The sequence below is a fragment of the Ictidomys tridecemlineatus genome, chromosome 5, assembly GCF_052094955.1.
Source record: "Ictidomys tridecemlineatus isolate mIctTri1 chromosome 5, mIctTri1.hap1, whole genome shotgun sequence".
Classification (NCBI taxonomy): Eukaryota; Metazoa; Chordata; class Mammalia; order Rodentia; family Sciuridae; genus Ictidomys; species Ictidomys tridecemlineatus.
The window spans coordinates 171,009,349-171,027,177 of NC_135481.1; the positions used below are offsets into that span (position 1 = coordinate 171,009,349).

Sequence of the window (17,829 nt, forward strand, 5' to 3'; positions counted from 1 at the left end):
GAGCCTGGCCTTGAACTTGTGATCCTCTTGCCTCAACCTCCTGAGCTACTGGGATTATAGGCATGTACCACCAAGCCCAGCAAGTCCCATTTATTTTAAAAGATGTATTCTGGTTTCTTAAAAGTTATTATTATACTAACAACAACAAAAAAAAAGTTCTTTTTAATTTGCACACATTGTTTAGAATTTCACAGCAACGTGGTTCTGTTTTTGGTTTTGGTTTTTTTCAGAGCTAGGGTGGAGTCCAGGGCCTCATGCATGCTAGGCAGGCCAGGCTCTCTGCCACTGAGCTACCCCCACCCCCACCCCGCTCCTTCACAGCAACTTTTGTGCTGTCCTGTAAGGTCAGCCTCAGGGTGTCAGGGAGCTTTAGGGCAGAGTGTGTCTTGGAGTTGGGACGTGTGAACACCATTCACATCCTATGAATACCATCCAGGGGCACCCAGATAAGACACATGAAGGATGCTGTCTTTGTCCCTCAGTGCTGTGCTGGCTTTTGTGGGGCTTTTCTGGGCTCACCAGACTGATTGCTTTGCGGGCAGGAAGAAGATGAGTTCATTGTGGAGGGGCTGCTGAATATCTCCTGGGGGCTACGCCGGCCCATCCGCCTGCAGATGCAGGACGACAATGAACGCATCCGCCCCCCTCCGTCCTCTTCCTCCTGGCACTCGGGCTGCAACTTGGGGGCACAAGGGTGAGTGAGGCGCGATGGGGCTGGGAGGTGACTGGAGTGTCTGGGTGGTGTGTGCCTAGTCAGCCATGCTCCAGTCCTGTTCCCACCACCTCCACTGCCACCAGCGTTGGGCTTGTGTTGAGGAGAACAGGGTCGGTTGGTGTGACGGGGCCTCCATTCTCTCTCCACAATCACTGAGTGAGGTCAGGGTGAGGAGGGGAGGTGCTGAGTCACAGAAGGGGACATGCCAGCGTGTCCTTCCTGGTGGAGAATTCTGGAGTCTCAGGGTGTGTTGCTGGTGGCCAGTCAGTACATCCAGCAGATTTCTAACAGGATGCCAATGTGTTGGCGTCCTCAAGGAATGGTCCCCACTCCAGGGACATTTAGGACTTGAACTTTCAGACTGAAGTTCTCTGAGTCTTGCGGGGAATCTGGAAAAAGAAAAGGAATGTCAACCCCTGTGTGAACCAGCCAAGGGAGGTCAGCCGGGGAGTCTGCTGCACACCTGGAACAGGGTCACGGACCCTTTCCCCTGGTCCCCATGGGAAAGTGTGTGCAGATCCTGCCTGTTCCTCCCCAAACTCTGCTCCTCACGTGGCCGAATGAGTAACCTAATGCATCTGCGAAGCCGCGCCCTTTTTACTGTCTTTCTGGGACTTTGGTTTTCAGGATCAAGTGACTAGCCTCCTTCCCTCCTGAAACTTGCTGATGCTGGCGGTCTGCAGGCTACAGCCTGGGTGGAGTTTTGCCGGCCTGAAGCCAAAACCACAGTGATGTTTTTTTTTTTTTTTTCTAGTTTAAATGAGAGCCAAGCCCTCTCTGTTGGCCACATGGAACATTTTGTTGAACTCCACGGCCAAAGTCCATCTTTACAATTCAGAGATACCTACCATGTGGCCCGACTCTGGAGGTGATCTGGTTTCTTTCCAAGAGAATCTCAGGAGGAAAGTTCTTACCCGTCCCATTGGGATGTCTGGTCAGGGTTCTTTGGTTTCATTTCACTTTGCTGGTTTCACACGGCTTTGCCTTCAGTGCTTACACTGTATTTTATTTCCAAGGAGCCAAACCCTGTCCACCGCCCGATACTGACCCCCACGCTGTTACATTCCGTTCCCTACGTGAGATGATTACAAAAATTCCATTTGTCCGTGGGGCCTTTGGCTGGGGCTGCCCGTTGAGGGGTCCTTCAATCTGTGTATTGGTTTCTTCTCCCTTCCCTGGGGCATCAGGCTGGTCTTGATTGGCCCCTGAAACGTACAAACACATGGAGAGTAACCAGGCGGGTGGCCAGCTAGAGTGAAGTGAATACCTGGACTACTGGGTTAAGGAGGATGCTGAGGCCAGTTTCTGCTTCAGCAAGAAAGAGGGCTTTGGATCAGGAAGCAAGGAGTGGCTGGCTACTCCAGATGCCAAGTGTTCATTATTCCCTGAGAGGCTCTGGCTGTATGGATCCATTCTGGGGCTCAGAAGGCTGTGTTATTATAGAAAATTCTTTCAGATTTTTAATATTAATTGTATACCCTTAGAACTATCATCCCTGGAACATAAGGCCTGTCTCTACTGGGTCAGGGAGCTCACAGTCTTTTCACGTGGGATGGCCTTAATTGGTTAAATATGATTCTCCTTCCTGGCCAAATCCTCTGTTGATTTTGGGTGTGTTTCTCTGAACTGCTTCCATTGTCCTTTTTGGCTTTGAGGAATTAATGGCCAGTCATCACGGCAAACCCCGGGTCTCAGCCCAGACTGCCTGCTGCGACTCTCTCTCTCTAGCTTGACTGTGGACTCAACCCAAAGAATGCTGTCATTGGTGCCCCTACCAAAGCTGCCCTGACCCGTGTAGCAGCCAACCTGTTACGTTCTACTCCTTTGAGAAGCCAGAAGCGGTTTCTGAGTGTTTCCTCCAACAGAAGGGAAGGTGGGGCTGGAAATGTGGCTCAGTGGTGGAGAGCTCGCCTGCCATGAGTGAGCCCCTGGGTTGGATCCCCAGCACCGGAAAACAAAACAAAACAACAAACCAGAAGCGAATCTGAGCTGGAATCCTGCCCCAGAAACAAATGGCCATTATTAGGGTTTCAAAAAATCAGTCATGGAACCCACATGTGCTTAGGAGCTCGGCGCAGGCAACACATGGGTTTTGTTCTTTGGAGTTTTCCTTCCTGGGCTGGATGAATTAGGTGTTTGTGTTGCTGCAGATGTTGGAAGAGAGCATCTTCTTGTTCCTAAACTTCCCCCGCCCCACTCAGTGCTCAGCCTGCAGGCTGGGCCCGCCTCCTGGGATGCTCAGGGCAGCCCACCTGCCTCCTTCATCAGCTGGTGTGAGCTGGTACCCAGCTCGGCACAAGCAAAGCATTCACTGGGGTCGGTGGGATGGGGGGATCTCTGGACCCGGGTTAACCCAGTCTCCCTTTTGTTTGTTTTCTGCCCCCAGCACCATTATGAAGCCCCTCACCATGCCTAACATTCAGATCTCAGAGGTGGACGCGTCTCCTGAGAGTGAACAGACCCCAAGCCCCACAGGTACACGTGCCAGGGGAGGAACATCCGGTTAGGGGCCAACTGGATGATAGTTGTTATAAAGTGTGATTTATTTGTAGATATATGAAATTTTTATAGTTCAAGATTCAAAAAGTGTTAAAAGGAAAAAAAAATGAATTTCCTACCTCCATCACTGAGCATCCTCCCTAAAAACAACCTGAGTACATCCTTCCCCAGGTTGTTTATGCATATACAAGCAAAAACACACTGACAGATCTTTGAGATGACATTTATTTTTTGGTGGGGAGGGGGTACTGGGGATTAAGCTCAGGGGCACTCGACCACTGAGCCACATCCCCAGCCCTATTTTGTATTTTACTTAGAGACAGGGTCTCACTGAATTGTTTAGTGTCTCACTTTTGTTGAGGCTGGTTTTGAACTCTGGATCCTCCTGCCTTGTCCTCCTGAGACACTAGGATTACAGGTGGGCACCACCATGCCTGGCTGGATGTCATTTCTTATCTTCTCCTTTTTATATAAGTGGTAGCATTTTGCACTTTGCTGGTTTTATCTATATATATATATATATTTTTTTTTTCATTTAACTTAGGATTGTTCCACATAGATCCATAAAGAACGTCTCTGTTCTTCACAGCTCTGCAGGATTCCATGGAAAAATGATAATTTTTTAGTCACTCCTATTAATGAGACATTTAAGTCATTGTCAGTCTTTGCTATGAAAAACCAGATTGCTGACAGTGACCTTATACATGGGCCATTTAACTCATCTGTAAGCATGTCTATAGAATTCCTTGAAGTGGAATTACTGGGTCTGAGACAATATGTGTTTGCAGTTTTGACAGATGTTGTCAGTTTGCAAATCATAAAACATGAATTAAATTATTTTAATAAAAAGAGTTTAATCTACAATTCTATTATTGTCAATTTTTAATATTTATAGACATACATTGGTAGAAATATGTCAGGGGACCCCCATATATTTGTGTCTATTAACATTTTTTTATTGTGATAAAATACATATTATCTTTTTATTCTTAACATTTTGAAGTGTACTGTCCAGTAGTGTTAAATACATTTATAATTACACAGCCATCACTACTAAGCATTTCCAGGACTCTTCTTCCCTTAAAACCATCATCCTTGTGTGGGGGAAAAAGGTACACTCATACATTGCTGGTAGGACTGCAAATTGGTGCAAGCATTCTGGAAAGTAGTATGGAGATTCCTTAGAAAACTTGGAATGAAACCACCATTTGACCTAGTTATCCAATTCCTCGGCATATATCCAGAAGACTAAAAATCTGCACACTATAGTGACATAGCCACATCAATGTTTATAGCAGCTCAGTTCGTAAGAGCTAAGCTATAGAACCAAACTAGGTGCCCTTCAACAGATGAATGGATAAAGAAAATGTGGTATATACACACAAAGGAATATAACTCAGGCATAAAGAAGAATGAAATTATGGCATTTGCTAGTAAATGGATGAAACTGGAGACTATCATGCTGAGTGAAATAAGTCAATCCCAAAAAACCAAAGGCTGAAAGTTCTCTTGATATGTGGATGCTGACTCACAATAGGTGGTATGTGTGAGTCAGCTGGGCAGGGGAGTAGAATTTCACCCAGTTGAACAGGGGGGAGTCGGGCGAAGGAAAGGGGATGGGAATGGGAATCGACAGTTAAATGAATTGAACATAACTTTCCTATGTTCATGTATGAATACACGACCAGTATAACACCACATCACGTACAACCACAAGAATGGGAAGTTATACTCCTTGGATGTCTGATATGTCAAAATACACTCAACTTTCATGTATAACCAAAAAGAACAAATAGAAAATTAAAAAAATTATCCTTAGATCATTAAGATCTGTCTCTAAAACCCAGAACTCTTTTTTTTTTTTTTAAATAAAACTGAAACTCTTAGGAGTATAGTTCAGTGGTAGAGTTCTTACCTAGCATGCATGAGGCCCTGGGTTTGATCCCTGCACCACAAAAAATAAAATTAAAACCCCTGAAATTCTGTACTCATTAAATAATAGCTCTCCATTTCCCTGCCTACCCCAGCCACTGGGAACCACCATTCCATATTGTGCCCCTATGGTTTTGACTGTTCTGGGTACCTCCTAGGAGGGCGATCATGCATCACTTGTCTTTTTGCAACTGGCTGTTTTCACTTAGCATAACGTCCTCAAGGCTCATCCGTGTTGTAACACTTGACAGCATTAGTTTGCAATATCTTGCAGGCCCTCACATGCTTGTTCTGGGCCAGGCACTGTTCTAAGTGCTGTCTATTCATTCATTTAGACCTAATCTCCTAAGATGGGTGCTATTGTTAGTCCCATGGTAGAGACGAGAAAACAGAGGCACGGAAAGACTAGTGACAGATGTCAGTGGAGGAGCTGGGATTTGAACCTGGGGAGTCTGGTTCTGAGGTCTCTACTCTGAACCTTGTCACTATAGTACTTCTTGGTAAATCATGTATTATACTTTTCTTCCAGTGGGAAATAGTTTCTATAAAATTTACAAAAATATATTGAAGTATATAAATTTTGTAAAATATATTTTGGGGGGAGGGAAGGAGTGCTGTAGTGTTGGCTAGAAAGGGACCATGTACAAGTTGCTGCATCCCAGGTCCAGGCAAACAGAGCTCCACCTTCCTCTCCCTCCCTCCCTCCCTCCCTCTCTCCCTCCCTTCCTTCCTTCCTTCCTTTCTTCCTTCCGGGATTGGGGATTGAACCCAGAGATGCTCTACCACTGAACTACATCCCCAGCTCTTTTTAAAAAATTTGAGACAAGATCTTATTAAATTGCTCAGGGCCTTGCTAAGTTGCCAAGGCTGGTCTTGAACTTGTGGTCCTCCTCCCTCTGCTTCCTGACTCACTGGGATTATAGGTGTGTGCTACCACACTCAGCCAGAGCTTGTTTCTCCTTTTCTTTCAGATTCCAGGGGTCTGAAGCCTGTGCAGGAGGACACCCCACAGTTGATGCGCACACGCAGTGATGTTGGGGTACGTCGCCGTGGCAATGTGAGAACCCCCAGTGACCAGCGGCGAATCAGACGCCACCGCTTCTCCATCAATGGCCATTTCTACAACCACAAGGTAGGATGAATGGGGGAAGGTGAAGGGGACAGTTTCAGAGAGCAACACCCCTTCTTGGGCATCTGCCATCTTGGGGCTATAGCTGTGCGGTCCCTGGTGGGACACCTAGGAAGTCGTGTTTGCTGTTCAGTCTTCGGGCTGTAGGATCTGCTAGCTCTATGGGGGATAAGGGGCCTCAGGTCAGGGGGTCCCCACTAGGGCTATGGGTACATTCAATGGGGCTGTACAAAGTAGCACCTGCTGTAGCCTTGAAGGCTTCTTAAACACCCCTCATGAACTGCCCCCACCGAGGTACCTGTGTCTGTGCCCTCTTCCTGCACCCCGAGCCCCGCGGCGGCAGGTGCATGGTCTACTTTCCCCTGAGCTAACGGCTTTGTGAAGCAGAGCTGTGAGCCCCAGATCGGCACCTTCTCCACAGGCAGCTGACCCCCTTCTTTCCTGTTTGGTTCAAACCCTGCCTTCTTATAGCACGGGCACGACTGGAGAGTGGCCAGAGGCCTCCTCATGGTGGTTCCAGCAAAAGGGTCTTTGTGAGTGTTTTCTTTGGAGAGAGTCCAATTTCCCCTCCCCAACCACGCCCTTTGGGGAGTCAGCCCTTAGCCTCCCACAGGGGAGCCCACACTGAGTTAGTCAAACCTTGGGGGCTGCTTGTCTGCATCAATGTCCGATGTTCACCCTGCTGGCCCAGGGGTTCTCAGCGGGCACCTTTTGAGGACCATTGTCACGGAAGCTAGTCCCTACCTGGGTTTTTATGCTGTCTTTGTCCCTGCTCCCACCCTGAGCTGGACCCCTCTGTTGACAGACCTCGGTGTTCACACCTGCCTATGGCTCCGTCACCAACGTCCGCATCAACAGCACCATGACCACCCCGCAGGTCCTGAAGCTGCTGCTCAACAAGTTTAAGGCAAGTTCCCTTTGCTGGTTGTGTGCCTCGGGGCCCTGGAGGGGTGGTGGGGGAAGCTTTGGAGAGTGTGGCTTGGGGGGTGCTGGGCAGAGGATTTGGGTTTTTAGACCCTTGCTAACCAAGGCAAGGCCCACAGCATTAGCATCGCCCAGAAGCTTGTTAGAAAAGCAGATTCTTAGACCCCATCTTAGAACTTTGGAGTCAGAAACGCTGAGGGTGAGGCCAGGGGCCTGCAGGGCCCTCCACAGCCCACTTGGAGTTTGAAAAGCATCCATCCTCATGTACTTTTATGGGCTGCCACGGAACAACCCCGGGGCCTGACCTCTGGTTTCGGGCTTAGTGCATAGATGACTTCCGGAACACAGGTGAAGACTCTGCTTTTTGAAAGGAGACTTAAACAGACATGCAAATGATAGTGCATATGTGCTTCTAAGGTGCTGTCACTCTGTTTTCTGTATTCCCTTTATGATTCTCTTGGAGACCAAGTATTCTTATTTTTATTTTTTTAAATTGTTTTTAAGTAGTGTTTTAGTCAACTTTTTCTCTCTGTGACCAAAGCCTTGACCAGAACAATTTTAGAGGAGGAAAAGTTCATTTTGTGCTCATGACTTCAAAGGTCTCCGTCCTTAGACAGCCAAGTCCACTCTTTGGGGCCCCAGGTGAGGCAGAACGTCATGGCGGAAGAGTGTGGCAGAGGAAGGCAGTTTAGGCCATGCTCCTGGAAGCCGAGGAAGAGAAGAAGGGCGGGGCTTCTATTCAACTAGGACACAATATGTGCCTCCAGGGACCCACCTCCTCCAGCCACACCCTACCACCCAAGTTAATCCCTCTTGGGGATTAGTGCACTGATTAGGTTAAACCTCTTGTAACGCAATCCTTTCACCCTGAGCTTTGTTGCATTGTCTCACTCTTGAGCTTTTCCGGAACACCTAATATCTAAACCATAACAAATGGTGGCTTGCTGTGTTGCCCAGGCTGGCCTCAAACTTCTAGATTTAAGATCCTCTGCCTCAGCTTCTCAAGTAGCTGGGACTACAGGTGAATGCCACTCTGCCCAGCTAGTATACTTTTTCTTTTTTTAAAAAAAAAAAATTTCTGTAGTTGTAGGTGGACAGCCTGCCTTAGCATGCTTTTTTTGTTTGCTTATTTTTTTTGTGGTGCTAAGGATCAAACCCAGTGACTCTTGCGTGCTAGGCAAGCTCTCTGCCACTGAACTCCAGCTCCAGCCCTAGTATACTTGTTTTTAATGGAAGCCAGTGTAGCCTAGAACACAGGACCCTGGTTTGAATTCCTGTCCATCGCCTGCTAGCTGGCTGAGTCGGACAGGGGACTTCATCTCCTTGGTTTCTGCTTCCTCATTCATAAAAGGAAGATGAGAGTAACATGTTTTGAGGTTGTCAGGAGCACGAGATGAATGAAAATAAAATGTAGCGTGTGGAACTTCATTTTACAATAAATGTTACCTATGACTGCGAGCATCACTCGTCTGAAATCTTTCTCCAAGTTGGACGCTTTTGGAACACGGACATAATGCTCAAAAACTTTCTGACTTCAGGGCATTTTGGATTTCAGTGTTTTGAAGATCAAGTTTATGCAAATACTCCCAAATCTGAAAAACTCCAAAATCTGAAATACTTTTGGCCTTAAACATTTTAGGTAAAGGAGGCTCAACCGATATTATCTTTTTTTTAGAAATTGAAATTCTGGGGATAGAAATCAGAGCTTCATGCCTGGTAGGCATTTGCTCTATCACTGAGCTACCCCCACCCCTAGCCCTGCATTATCTGTTATTGATAAAGTTATCTGCCTACCCCCATCTCCTTTTAAGAGTTGTGAATAAACAGCCTCCCCTCAAAAGAGCCTAAATCTGGTTTTTTTAGTGCTGCGGAAGATGGGATGTCTCAAAGCTGGGATATTTAAATACATGCTTTCAACAAGTCTCTTTTGCCCCTGATTCAGATAGAGAATTCAGCGGAGGAGTTTGCTCTGTACGTGGTCCACACCAGTGGTGGTGAGTCGAAGAACACAGTGTACTTTAAAACTTTTAATTAACTCAAAATAGCAAGTTAAAAAAAAAATACCTCTGGCTCCTTTGGTTGTTGTTTAGGTTTTGGAAACTTCCAAATGTTGGCCTCCAGGGTTGGTGGGCTTGCTGGATGAGAATTAGAATACCACTGAATTAGAATACCATATTTGGGCAGTAAACAAACCCTAAACTCTAACTGCCTATTAGAGAAGGAACTGGACTTTCTGGAGAGACAGATAAAGCCAGTTCTTCAAAGTGGCTTCTTCTAATAAGGCAGGGGAGCCTTATTGAGGGGAGAATGTTGTTTTTAACAACACCTGCTGAATAGTTCATTGACAAACCAATCACTTAACTTGTATGACCACATCTCCTAAAGTGCCTGGTCCATTTGGACCCCTGTGTTGACCACGACTTATGGTGAGGAAGGTATTACAAGCTGAATTCAAAGATGTTCCTGGTTGTGTGTGGTTCCAGAGAAACAGAAGCTGAAGACCACTGATTACCCCCTGATTGCCCGAATCCTCCAGGGCCCATGTGAGCAGGTCTCCAAAGTGTTCCTGATGGAGAAGGATCAGGTGGAGGAAGTCACCTATGATGTGAGTTCCCTCCTGGTTGGGTGGTCTATCTTCAGAGGATGGGGATTTTGTTGGGGTGGAGCATGAAATTCCTTCTGGTATACAGTTGGGGACCCTACCGATACCTGGTTTTCATGAAGCCAATTGAAGGTATAATCTTTGGGAACTGTTGGAGGAATCCTTTGGCTGAAAGTGATTTCCACGGAAGAAACAAATTTCATGAGTCTTTCTAGGGTATTGGAAGAGGTTTGAGAGGTTTTATAAACACCCTCTTAAGAACTTCAAGAAGTATTTTTACCTTATGTATTAAGGTAAAAGAAGTTAAGAAATGTTTTTACTATATGTATGAGTCAGGTTTTGCTATAATAACAAATATCCCCAAATCTTAGTAGCTTATAACAGCAAACATTCACTTATTTTGCTCATGATTTTGCTGACTGGTGTCAATGGCTTTGCTTTAGATTGTAGGATGAGTTCATGTCTTCATTGTATTTCATTCAGAGACCCAATCTAAAGGGTCTCTGAGGTATGTTCCTATGAGTGATGGCTGGAGCATGAGAAACCAGACCAAACCATGTATTTGAAGCCTACACTCAGATTTAGCATATATCCTGTTTGTACATATCCCATTGGCCAAAGGAAGTCACAAAACCAAGCTCAACATTAATTGGATGGAGAAATAAAGTTCTCTCATGGGGGAAAGTTGACATAGTAGGCAGAGATTCTGATGGGGAGGGGAAGACATTTCTTAACTTCAACATCCCAGCAAGCCTCTCCCAGCCTCTCTGAACCAAGTGCACATTTGAATACCTGATTGAGGCTTGAGAAACAAATCCTTATTCTGAACCATGATGAGTCCTCAGATTCTCTTAAGGGGAGAGCAAAGAGATTTATTAATTATTCTGAGTTCAGTTCCTTCAATATATCACTGTAATCACTGCATCAAGAGAAATTGGACATCCCCAAAATCAGGGGCTAGAGACAGAGACGAAAAATGAGACTGTGTCATGTGAATGAAGCAATCTTCCTCGTGACTCTGAACCAGCCTTAGAAGAAGGCTTGCATCTTGGCTTTCAGGAAATCCTGGATTAGTGGGCAAATAGATTTCTCAAGGTTCTACCCTGAAGGAGAATAATGCATGCCAGGAGGGCATACACCCCATGTTGCTTCTTCCTTCCCAGGTGGCCCAGTACATAAAGTTTGAGATGCCTGTCCTTAAAAGCTTCATTCAGAAGCTCCAAGAGGAAGAAGATCGTGAAGTAAAGAAGCTGATGCGCAAGTAAGTGTGGTCACCAGGGTACGGGTTGGATTTCTTTATGGAGGAACCCTCAATGACAGGGGCCTCTATCCAGGTGCCATAAAGAGATTGCGCCAGGTTGCTTCATGAGACCGGGGCTTACGGGCCTTCTTTGGCGGGGGGGGGGGGGGGGGGGGGCTACCTGTTGACAAATCCAAATCTCAGATGGGAACATGAAACTTAAATGTGCAACAATGTACTTAGAAGCCTCAATACACTTAAGGGCATCAAAATGTCTTTCCCCTCCTTTTATGGAAGAACTTCAAAAAGAAGATCTATGTTTTTTTAAATCTCTGTGGGGTCACTTTATCCTGTGTATTACTATTAGTCCAGGTCATGTTACTATAACAAAACACCCAAGACTGGCTAATTTGTAAAGAAAAGAGTTTTGTTTAGCTCCGAGTTTTGAGGTCCAAGAGCATGGCACTGCTTCTGCTTGACTCTGGTGAGGGTCTCATGGTAGATGGCATGACTATGGTGGGAACATGTGCAGAAGGAATCACATGACAAGACAGAAAGCCAGACAGGGATTCAGGAGCCAAGCTTGCTCTTTGTAACAACTAGCTCTTTCAAGAACTAACTGGGATCCTTTAAGAACCACATCAATCCCTTCGGAGGGCAGTGTCCCTAGTAACTTAAGTGCATTTCATTAAGCTTTACCTGTTAAAGGTCCCACTACCTCCCAAGGTCACCACAGTAAGGATCAAACTTCTGACATGAACACCTGGGAGACATGCTCAAACCTTACCCAGACCACAGCTTCCTGCTATCTCAGGTGTGTGTTCAGGCCCCCGGCAGCAAGTGGATGCCCACTCAGACGAGGGTCCTTGAGGAGCATTTGGTGAAGGGACTATTTACAAACACATGGTAGGGTCTGGGGTAACCTCTGGGGACAATGCAGTCCCCGGGGACAAGTGTTTGCCTCCATACCTGAAGGAGGGAGGACAATCAGGGCCGGCTGAGATCCGAGGTTCTGGAAACCCCTGGACCGTTACCTTAGCAGTGCACGTGGTCCGAGCCCCCGACCTCTAAAATCCTTTCTTTCTGCCCTTCCTCCCTTTCTAACGTTTCTCTTCTGGAAGTTTCATTTGGCTTGAAAAAAAATCCAGGAGAGCTTCTTTCTGGGAAGGATTTTCTGATTTCTTTGCCATGGTTAGTCACAGAATTGACTGCACTTCATAGCGATGGTGGAACAATTGATTGATTTTTTTTGCTACCAGAAAATAAAGCCAAAGCTATATTTGCTGTAACTGATGACAGCATTTACATTTGGCTGAACACTTACTCCGCTCTAGACTTTAAAAATAGCGGTGTTGTGCAAAACCTCAAACACGAGGAGTGTGTCCCATTTCGCCCAGCACCTTAATGCCCAGTCTGGTATCTGCAGTGCCATTGTTCAGGGGCATCATGGGGAAACTGGACTCACCCACAAGCCGTGGACATCCCTATGTACTAGTTGCTATGGCCTCGTCTACAAAATGCAGGTACAGGGGGCAGGTTAAATATAGGAAGTTGCTGTTTTGGGAGCCCCTCCCTGCAAAAGGCTTAAGTATTGGCAGTTTCATGTTCCATTCTAGATGAGGGCTAATGAGCTACCGTGCATCTGAAGTGCTAGGCTTGGTGCCTTGGGGATCGTAAGCACTCAGTTAATAGACCGCTTATTATTATTATTGTTATTGTTGTTGTTGTTGTTTTCACCTTTCCCTCCTTCTTTAGCCATACGTTCTAATCATAGTAACATAATCTAACTTGGGTTTGACCTCTTGATTTCCTCTCATTCTGATGTGGAAATGAACCTAGCAATGAAGTGGCTAAAGAGTGGGCCAAAGGTGGAGGCACAGGGACAGGCCTACAGTGTCACCTGTGTCACCTGGGTGGTGGAGAAGATCACCTGAGGGTGGTGATACTGGCTGGCCCCTAACACAGGCTGTTTCTTGCTCCTAGATACACCGTGCTCCGGCTGATGATTCGGCAAAGGCTGGAGGAGATAGCCGAGACCCCAGCAACGATCTGAACCATGAGAACAAGAGGATCCAGACACCCCAGGGGTTGCCGTTGACTTCAGACGATCCACAGGAAGCTGGGTTCTTTCCTTCCATGGAAATGTTGTAATGCAGACCTTTGCAGCGCCTGACCAGCCATTATTTGCTCCCTGAAGCAGGATGAAGAAGTCAGAGGACAAGTCCCCATCCCTGGATCCCTGCTCTCTTCTCTCTCACTCACAAGACTTTTGTTCTAAGGAGGACCCAAAGTGTGTGTGCGCGCTCACATGCACACACAGGATACACGTCCATGGGCCTCCCTGATATTTTCACATGCAATTAAATTCCAAGCCACCAGCACAAGTGCCATGAGGCTGGCAGACGAGCTGTTGATGGGCAGGAAAGTCAGGGGCGTTCCTATCCTAAGGGCTTTCAACTAAAGAAGTGATTTCTCCCCTCTGGTGCCAGGGGGAAGCCACACATATCTGCCTGTCTCTGACAGGGGAAGAGTCCCTCCAGCTCACCATTTGGGGGGTTTATATGTTAGTAGAGATTCTCCTTGTTTGTCTAGAAGGATCTATGGATGAGATCCTTGGAAATTAATAAAACAACAGCTTCATACCTTTGGGGCAAGTCTGATGGAAAGAAAAAGATAAACCTTCACATGGGGTAGATGCAATGAGTGTCCGTGAGTTTTTACACTGGAAATTTTGATTGTTTTAAATAACGAAGATGAATGTGCGATGCTGTGTGGATGCCCGGAAAGAATGGATTCTTCCTCCGTGCCTCCTCCATGGCCACCTGTATCTCTGCTTTCCAAACTGCCAACTCATCTCTCCGATGCTTCCTTGTGCTGAAGGAAAGTCTCTTGAATCAGTGGTCTGTCTGGCGGGCACATGGCACTGCCTAGTGGGTATCCCCAGGGCTTGTTTGGAGATGGTGGCCAGGAAGTTTCCAAGCTCTATCCTTAAGTCTCAAGAGAAGGGTAGAGGTCACCTGCAAAGATGACAGGTGCCTTTGCGCCCCACCCATCTTCACATCAACGAGTCTTCCTGCCTTGGAGCCGGGGCTGTGTGTGTTCGTGGTCAAGACCTTACTCTGCCCAACCTCTGGATTCTTGCACGTTCCCTCACCTTGGATGTGGAGATGGAACCCCAGAGTGAGGACGTGTCCTGCTGCCCACTGAACGTGGTCTCGGGGAAGCTGCCTGGTGAGGGTGCCTGGAGAGGACAGAGCTTCTCTTTCAGCTTCTCAGCAGCCACTGTGCGGATCTTTAGAGCCAACCTCCCCGGGGGAAAGAGCAGGGGCAGTGTGTCCCCTGTGACCCCGACGAGGAAGACTGCCAGGCAGCTGGGCACCTGTGTGGCTAATACTGTTTATCTGGAGAGAGAGACAGATGTTTGGAGCCAGGTGTTGGGCTATGGAGATCAAGCAAGCAAGATCTGAAACTTCTAACAGAGGCACCTCTGGAAGCTTACAAGGGAAGGGGCGCGCCCATCTCTTTTCTACCTCCTCTCCAAGGACCGGTTTGGGGAAGGAGAGCCATGGCTGGTGCCTCCCACAGAAGGTGGGCCTCTGTGGCAGAGCTGTTGTGGCCCTAGGCACCTTCCCATCCCCCATCTGCACTCCAGGCCTTCTCTGTGGCCTATTTAAAAGGCTCACAGCTGTGGTCTCACTATGGACTTCCAAAAAGATGGCATGCTGCCAGCAGGCGCTTTGCAGGTGGTGGTGGGGATCTCTTAGCAAGCTTGAGATCTCTGCAGGGCCAGCACCACCAGACCCCTGGGGCATGTGGTAGAAACCCAGAGGGGCTTAGGCTCAATCATACATTTCTGCAAAGTGCACAGAATTGGGGGGGTGGTGGGGAACGGGGAAGGGTTGTGTGTGGCAGTGGGGAGAAGTTTCCTTTGTTACAGATTCAAAAGAGCAGTTTTGTGAATGCAAACAGAGAGGTTTGCATTTGAGAAAGGGATTTGGAGAATTTCTCTCCCAGTTATTTTCTATCATGAATGTTCAAAGCCTTTCGTTGCCCCAATAATTCTCCTCTGGGAGCTGGGGGGGTGGGGGAGAATTTCCACAAAGCTAATTACTAACCACTAATTCTTATAGGACAGCTATTTCTGGTTCATAAAAGTTCTTTGTAATTTGTACTAGCACCGTGATGATGATGGTGTTAAATATGGAAATGTTGCAAAATGCTAATTTGACAGGACACTTTCCAAGAAGGTGATACCAAGCGTTTTAAAGATGGGGTTTTGGAATAGAAGTGGGGGAAAAGTACATCCTACACCATCCACTTCCACTAACACACGTTTCTGTTTTGGCTCATCCTGTAGAGATGGTTTCTCATGTAACCTGATCAAGAATTTTGGAAACTTGACCTGGAGTGTAGCTCAACCTAGGGCGCATACTTAGCATGAATGAGTCCCTGGGTTCAGCCAGCACTCAAAACAAACAAACAAAAAAGAACCCAAACAAAAACAGAATTGTAGAAACCTTTGAAATAGCAGCCTCAGCACAGTGTGGACTGGATTTTCTCACTGGTATCACATGGCCTTGCTGCTTTGAACTGCTCAACCTATTTGTGTGGGTTTATGTAATTGTGTGCAATGAACCTGAAATTGTGTGAAGAACAAAAGGCCAATGTATAGGGTTTTGTTTTTCCCCCCTAACTTGTGAAAAGCAGTTAAGCTGCATCTGGCTTTTTTTTTTTTTTTTTCTTTTGGGCAGAGGCTTATGTTACAAGGTGATCAAGTGAAGGAAAACCCTGAATCTGTCTGACTGGGCCGGTGGAATTAAGCACAAGGTCACATTCTCGGTGATCACTTTAGTGGGAAAATTAAATGGGCGGGTGTTATTTGGGAAGGGGCTGAAAAGCACAAATGACAGGCCTGTGCGAGTCAGGGAGGCATGTGCGCCCTGATCTTTGGGCTGGGTGGATTTCAACCTTGAATTGAGGTTAAGGTAAGAGGGTCCCAGGACATTAGCCACCCATTCCTGAGACAAGTGTGGAGGCTGGAGGTCACTGTTTCCTTGAAGACAAGCTGGTTCAGAAGCGTCAGATGCTTCAAATGGGGAAATATTTGCATCTTCCTCCTTACCAACAGGAAAGCAATGCTCTTCTCAAAACCTCCCCATAAAGACATTTTATCAGCATATCCATGGCAAATGATAACCCTCCAAAATCTGTTCTCCGTGCAAAAACATCTTGGTGAGAATTGTTTCCTATGGAGTTGGGAGACTATTGCAGTGTCAGGAGACTAATGCAACCAAAAAAAGTCAAGAAACTCTTAATTAAAGAAAAGCTTTCTTATTTTTTGTACCAGGGATTGAACTCAGGGGCACTCACCATTGAGCCATATCCCTAGCCCCTTTTGGTATTTTATTTAGATACAATGTCTCACTGAGTTGCTTAGCATCTTGCTTTAGCTGAGGCTGGCTTTGAACTCTCAATCCTCCTGCCTCAGCCTCCTGAGCTGTTGGCTTTACAGGTGTGCACCACTGCACCTAGCTGAAAAGCTCTTTTTTGAAATGCCAGAAACCAGCCTAAAGCCACATTTTATTTCAAAGCTCTGTAACACCGGAGAACTTGATATCCCAGATAATGTCTCTAAGATAGACGTTTCTGTGTGGACAAGGGACTTGCAGTGTCTCAAGTGTCCAAACCATGACATTGGGAGTAAGATAGAGAGATTGCCTGGAGTCTCTCTTCTACAACAGCATGCCTGCATTTTTGAGTGTCTTCTTAAATTGTTTTACACAAAGCCTTGCTCAAGTCAGATAAGATAGGATCTCCTAAATGTAAACATAGAAACGAATGGGGCACCCCTTCTTTCAGACCTAACCGGAAGTGTTTACTCTGTCACAGGATGTTAAAGTGCCCCTCTGCCTGTCCCCACCTTTCAACTAAGCACAGAGAAGCACAAGCTGTGAAGAAAAGCCTCAGCTTCCCTTTGGGGTCTTCCTGGCAGATCACAGACCTATTTCCGGGCTGATGGTTTCTGATGTGTAGTTACTAGTGTTTCTTAAGGGTTCCCCCTCTTGTTTGAGTTCTGTGAAGTATTCTTTTCCTAACTTGCCTTCCAGTCATGGTACCTGGCCTGGTTCAATGTTTGATTCTGAACTGATAAATGGATGCATTTAGGCATCTTAACATAATTTGACAGGGCCTCAGTAGGGAGCCGAACATTTTTTTAACCTTTTTAATATGTTTTAATGCACCTGATTTAGCTCTTATTGAAATAAAGCACTTTTCAAAGAGAAATCTGTCTGTGGGTGGTTCCGTGATTGTCTATTGGAAGGAGAGTTCTGTGCTAGGAGAGAGTAATAGTAAGGTCAGAGACAGGAGTGGGAAGGCCCCCCCTGAGAGGTAAGTTCATTTTCTTCCCCCAGAGTTTATGGTTTGAACAGGCCCAGATCTGGCTGTGATGTTCTTAGTCCATTTTCTGTTGCTATAACAAAATACCTTGCATGATGTAACTTACAAAGAATAGAGGGTTGTTTAGCTCATAATTTTGGAGAACGGGAAATCTAAGAATATAGAGCCAGCATCTGCTCAGCATCTGGTGAGGATCTTCTTGTTGCATCATTGCATGGCAGGGGGCATCCCATTGTGGGACAAGGCAAGTGGGCCAGAGAGCTCAGTTTGAGAGGTTTTTTATTTCTGGTGCTGAGGTTTGAACCCAGGGCCTTGTGCCTGCTAAGCATGTGCTGTGCCTCTGTGCTATATTCCCAGTCTGAGAACTCTTGTTAACAAAGCCACTCCCT

General features: G+C 46.5%; 1 protein-coding gene across 7 annotated transcripts in view; it reads left to right on the forward strand.

The window, feature by feature from the left end:
• Rassf2 (Ras association domain family member 2) overlaps positions 1 to 17,326 on the forward strand; it is a 45,483-nt gene extending 28,157 nt beyond the window's left edge. For 6 of the 7 annotated variants that reach the window (XM_078051463.1, XM_078051460.1, XM_078051462.1 and 3 more), the window contains 4 exons: positions 543 to 694; positions 3,102 to 3,190; positions 6,118 to 6,278; positions 7,081 to 9,193. In XM_078051463.1, the coding sequence (XP_077907589.1) occupies positions 543 to 694; positions 3,102 to 3,190; positions 6,118 to 6,278; positions 7,081 to 7,446 (768 nt within the window). In that variant the 3' untranslated portion in view covers positions 7,447 to 9,193. Of the gene's footprint in view, positions 1 to 542; positions 695 to 3,101; positions 3,191 to 6,117; positions 6,279 to 7,080; positions 9,194 to 9,682; positions 9,805 to 10,964; positions 11,063 to 13,024 lie in introns of those variants that run through there. The other variant, XM_005320501.5, reaches the window with a different exon arrangement.
• Positions 17,327 to 17,829: the final 503 nt, after the last annotated feature.